This window comes from Rhipicephalus microplus, unplaced genomic scaffold (genome assembly GCF_043290135.1).
Source record: "Rhipicephalus microplus isolate Deutch F79 unplaced genomic scaffold, USDA_Rmic scaffold_14, whole genome shotgun sequence".
NCBI lineage: Eukaryota > Metazoa > Arthropoda > Arachnida > Ixodida > Ixodidae > Rhipicephalus > Rhipicephalus microplus.
Genome location: NW_027464587.1, coordinates 26,973,411 through 26,979,335, shown reverse-complemented (window position 1 = coordinate 26,979,335; position 5,925 = coordinate 26,973,411). Strand labels below are relative to the sequence as shown.

The following is a 5,925-nucleotide window of genomic DNA, read 5'->3' as shown; positions in this document are numbered from 1 at the left end:
ACTACTCCGTAATAACCCCTGAGTTGCCCTCTCAGCCCTTTGGGCTACACCGATGACAATTCGTGCGCTTCTCATTGCTCCTACTACCAACAGATAGATAATTCTTGTCATCGATCACACGCTAAGCAGAGGTTTTGCCATCAGCATCTGCATCTATTGTAAAAGTTGCCTCTCGTTTCACACCACGTCATTATACAGCCTGGTGCAATATGGGAGCGGCTAATTGACTGAATGACGTGTATTTTTGTCTGACGTCATCATACAATTCTGGAGATAGGCAAAGTTTTTCACCGGGCCACTACATGCTACATCCTCAAAACGAATGGTTTAAAAGAAATACCTCATTGAACATCAGGTGATATGCTGACAATTTACGTCCATACCGGTTGCTAAGATTGGGACCGTGTGATCCTCTTCATGACGTACACGCCCAAAATACTTACGCAAATCACAACTAGTCATTTCTCCTGCCTTCTACCTAAAAGGCGCCCTCCAGTACGTTATGCGGAATACCTCCTTTCTACGCTTATGTGAGTGAGGCGACGGCAGTTTCCGAAGCTGGTAGGCCTTGAAGTTCGCCAGAGAGCGTGATTTCACGCCATTGCTGGTACGAGCGTCAAATACTTCATCAAAATGTCTTGAAGCCTTTCAGCGTCGCGTGCCCGTGAATAAGTTATATGGCTCTGGACTCCTCGAGCTAGCCCCGGTCGTCAAGCCACTTGAGCTTTCTTCCAATGTAAAAATGATCAATGTGAAGACATGTGATGAAGCTTATGAAACTGCTAAAGCTTTACTATTATGCACTGTGCCGTGGTACTGTGTGCGTATTTCTCTAGGACGGCTCTGTTTTGAAAGAAAAAAAAAAAACGTCGTTGCTTGCCGAAGCAGAAAACGCTGTCCATGTAGAAAAAAAAAGTCGATTCGGCAACATAACATTGGCGCTCATTCTGCCATTGCTGCTCAGTCTCAAATATTATAGTGCGTATTTTAAGCGCCTAATTATGTTACAAAAAGCATCTGTCATGCATTCCCTTAATTCAGTATATGTGGTTTTACCGATTCTGCAGTTACCTAAATGAGCCTCTGGTTCCCCTTTCTTTGTTGCCTAAATAGTGGGTAGCGTTATAAGAAAGAAATAACGAAGCAAGAAAAACTCACTTGCTCCTTTTGCACAAAAGAAACTGGCAGTGCAGCAAAGATTCTGGGTGCAGCAATTTAGAGAAAAAACGCGCAACTAATTATCAAAATCACACACAATTAGTAATATTTTCTAGAGCATTGGCTTCCAAAACTACGATATGGTAATGAGGCACGCCGTAGAGTAGAAATTAACCGGAAAACTATGCCCTATAGGCTACGGCATACGCTTAGCGCGTAGCGAAAATCTCCCATTCTCTGTTGCGGCACACGAGGGTGTCTAAAATTTCTACTATCTGCGGGTATTTCTTGTGAATATACACCTACGAACACGTAGTGGCGTAATTAGATAGGACGTTGGGAAATATATTACTGCGCCCTGGCATACATTACCGCGCCACTCATGGTTGTATTGACGGTGATTCTTTTTATTGACATTATTATTGTTTTATGCGCAAAAATTCATCCGGCTGTTTCGGGCAAGCGAATGAGTGATCTCTTTATTGACTGACTGATTGATTGATTAATTGATAGATAGTTCACTACTATAGTTTAAAGCCGCCATGGAACTCGACCGATCACACGACACACCAAAAGTCCAGAAGGTTTAAAAATGTGACAGAAGAATTGAACCTAGTCGGCCACTTGTCTCAGTTCACAAGAAACATGCCAAATTCGTCAACTACATACATCCAAACGAACGAGAACGATGAAGAAGGCAATCGAAAGGTTCCTATTGTTTTTAAATACACAACCATAAAAACATTGAACTTGTGTGCAATAGGCGCACGAAAGAGATTAAGTGGAATGGGAGGGGGGTAGAAGCAAGGACTTAGAATAAAATGGCGGATGACACGCGTTTATTCTAGGTCATCTCTGTTTAGTGTGTTAGTTCGTACTCGGAACACTGCGTTTTGGCGCAGCCGTCAGCCTGTAAAGACCGGAAGTGTGGGTTACCTTCTTCACCGACGAGGAGTCATCGGAACCCCTGGTTTTCACACGGTACCGAGTCCACGGTGAGCCAGCGATGAACATTCTTTGCGAAGTTAGCTCGACCGAACTGATGGACACAGTACTGGAAGAAGATTCGATGAGCTGTCAAGCCTTTGTGCAAACAGGCTCGGTGAAGGGGAACCTGCAGCTCCAGACACTCAGCGAACTTGTTCTGGAACCCATTCGCCATGGCACCTTCAACCAAGAAACAGCTTCCGAGAAGGTGAGCAGCGTTTTGACTGCTATTGGGTAAAAACACCGGAACATGAGGCAAGAAACCCAAATCATTGGAAAGTTGATGAAGTTATGACAAGCCGTCAGCGTCTCGGAGAAGACGAAGAAGTTGTGCCCCAGCTGCTCCGCGTGTTCAAGCCAGCACGAGAGAAGAAGCCCGGTTCTTGGCCGATCCCCCTTTGTGGGCGAGTGCCAGCAAAGCTGAAGGTTCATCATCATCATCAGAAGAAGACGCCAGCAAGAACAACAGCGTTTTTTTGCGAACTTGATATCAGCGTTTCTAATCAATATTAAGTTAGAAATGCTTTGTAGAAATTACGCAATGCTGAAAGTATAGGGCAAATTCACCTTATAATCGGCCGATCCCTTCCTTAGGGTACGAGCCATTTGCACAGGGAAACAACAACAACAACAACAACAACAACAACAACAACAACAACAACAACAACAACAACAACAACAACAACAACAACAACAACAACAACGACAGCGTCTGTGGACGTCCATGCCATAGCAGGTATAAATAAATGATGTAGGAAACCAAACGCTGTACGTCTCCCTACAAGTGGTGACGCGGAATTCGAGCAGCTACGCGCGCCTACTCGCCCTTTCGTCAACGCACGTCACGGCCAACTCTGCTTCTTCTGCCGCATTCATTTCGGCTGACCATGAACACCACACCCAACCGCGACGCCACGCCAAATGCCATAGTACCCTACCTTGTCCTCGCTACCCTCTGGCTCCCGGAGTTTTGGCAGGTGGACTCTGAACTCTCGTTTCTGAGCGTGGAGCCACTCTTCCGACGACACCGGGTAACGTCGCAAACAGTGAGGTACGATTACGTCATCGGCACTTTACTACCTGCTGTCATCGCCATCGTAAGAGACATTCTGCCTTCTCGACCCCCTGACAACCCCTACGACACACTTAACGATGAGCTCATGCACCAGACAACTGAGTCGGAACAGCGTAGGCTGCAGCAGCTACTCACTTCTGAAGAGCTGGGTGACCGAACGCCTACGGAACTCCTGCGTCGCATGCGACACCTGATCGGGGACCACTCTGCTGCATTGGACGCATACATCTTACGCGAACTCTTCTTACAGTCACTGCCACAGCAGGTGCGGGTGATTTTGAGCGTATCGTCTACAGAAACCCTCAACTCGCTAGCGTGCATGGCGGACAAGATTATGGATATTGGTGTGCCGTATATATCTGCGATCAAGAAATCACGTGAATCTACCCTCTCTGCACCGGTCTGCGACGACCACTTGGACCTTCTTCAAGCTGACGAGGAGCTCAAGAGCAAGTTGGATCAGTTGGCCACTGAACTAAGCGCGCTCAAGGTAGACCACCGCCGCAAACGCGCCACGAGAACGGCACTAAAGCAGCGAAAGATCGCCAAGTCTGCCTCTCGACTTCTGCTGGTTCCACCACCGATACGCTGCTCGAGCTCGTCAGCGCAAACAGTCATGCCAGTTTGCGGGAAACGCACGGGCCACGCACTGACGGCGGCCAGTGTTTCAGGCCCAACAAACAGCCTCCTATTATACGTCATAGACCGCATCACCAAAGTCCGCTACCTCATTGACACAGGTGCCGAAGTGTGTGTTGTTCCTCCTACGTTGGAGGACCACCAACGACGCCAGACCTCGCCGTCTGTCACCGCAGTCAATGGTTCGATCATACGGACCTATGAACCGAGGTCTGTTACGCTTAACATCAGCCTGAGATGCACGTTTCCGTGGATATTCTTAATCGCCGACGCGCGTGTACCCATCGTCGGCGCGGATTTCTTTTGGCATTTTAGGCTTGTGGTAGACCTTCAACATAGCCGTCTCATGGATTCTGAGACCTTCCTCACAGTTCAGGGCGTGACATCAAAAATTTCACCCTTGCATCTCGTGCAAGCTCATGCCAAAGGCTCCCCGCCGTGGTCTATGCTTCTGCAAGAACTTTTTGACCTTTTTCGTGCTTCATCTCTTCAAGACCCGATGTGCCACAATGTCACTCATCATATAGTGACTGTAGGAGCGCCAGTGTTTGCACGTGCTCGTTGTCTCGCTCCTGACCGCTACAAGATTGCACGCCAAGAATTCGAGCCTATGCTTGAACTCGAATGCGTCCGCCCGTCTTCCGGTACCTGGTAGTCACCGCTACACATGGTTCTCAATCCCTCATGTGACTGGAGACCATGCGGTGACTACCGCGCCCTCAACAAAGTGATGGTACCGGATCGCTATCTGATAGCGCACATCCAGGACTTCACGGTATTTCTACATGATTCCACCGTATTTGGCAAAATTTACTTAGAAAAGGCATACGACCGAATAGCTGTGGAGCCTTCCGACGTACCGAAAACTGCCATAATAACACCTTTTGGCATGTTTGAACACACCCGTATGCTCTTCGGTCTATCAAACGCCGCACAAACTTTTCAACGGTTCGTGGACCAGGTACTTCATGGTTTGACCTTCTGCTTTGCATATATCGATGACACCCCTGTCTTGAACACTACTGCAGAAGATCACGAACTTCACCTGTTTCAGGTTTTCACATGACTCCACAAATATGGACTAGTCGTCAACCCACCAAAGAGCGAGTTCAGCGTTTCTTCACTGGGCTTTCTAGGCCATTACGTGAATTCACGTGGGATCTGTCCACCAGCCGGGCGTGTTGAAGCTATATTGCAGTTTCCATGACCAACAACTACAAAAGAAAGTACGTGAACTCCTCGGGCTTGCCAACTATTGCCGGCTGTTTATTCCTCATTGCGCTGCCATCTTGCAACCATTCCACGCACTTTTTCCGGTCAAACGAAGCCCAACGCTTCCATCTTCTGCACGCGCGATGCAGAGGTAGCTTTCAGTTCCATCAAGAAAGCTCCGGATAAAGCAACGCTCCTCGCGCATTGAAAGAGTGACGCCATCACGTCACTCACAGTGGACGCCTCGGACGTCACCATAGGAGCAGTCTTGCAGCAGTTGGTCGACAAAGTTCGGTAGCCAGTTGCTTTCTTCTCACGGAAGCTCTCACAGACCAAGGGTCGTTATAGCACATTCGGTCGCCAACTGGTCACGGCCTATTTGGCTGTCAAGCCCTTTTGACACTTTCTAGAAGGTCGGCAGTTCCACATCCTCACCGACCTCAAGTCGCTTACGTGTCAATTGACCGCTACTAACTCTGCACACACCCCATGTGAGATCCGCCAGCTTGCCTACATATCGGAGTTCAAGAGTGATATCTGGCCCATCAGTGGCAAAGACAATCCCGTTGCTGACGCGCTTTCCCGAATAGAAATCAACGCAATCATGGATGAGCGCCCACCAGTCAATTTCTAAGCCATGGCTACTGCACAACAGGACGACAGCGAGCTTCTGGTGTTGCGACACCAAAAGAACTTCCTCAAGCTTGAAGATTTCTAACTTTCAGGCTGCGCGATTCTCCTCGTTTGTGACACCTCTACCGGTTGTCCTCGCCCTTACGTTCCAGCACCATTTTGCCGCAGGGTCCTCGACGTTTTGCATTCCTTGTCACACCCCGGTATACGTGCTATTCAGC

General features: G+C 48.4%; 1 protein-coding gene across 1 annotated transcript; it reads left to right on the top strand.

Annotated features, from left to right (window-relative positions):
* The first annotated feature begins 3,032 nt into the window (after positions 1 to 3,032).
* On the top strand, positions 3,033 to 5,705 carry LOC142784505 (uncharacterized). Its single transcript, XM_075882903.1, has 2 exons — positions 3,033 to 4,041; positions 5,482 to 5,705. Exons 1-2 carry the CDS (start codon positions 3,033 to 3,035, stop codon positions 5,703 to 5,705), a joined length of 1,233 nt encoding a protein of 410 aa, XP_075739018.1.
* The last annotated feature ends 220 nt before the right edge of the window (positions 5,706 to 5,925 follow it).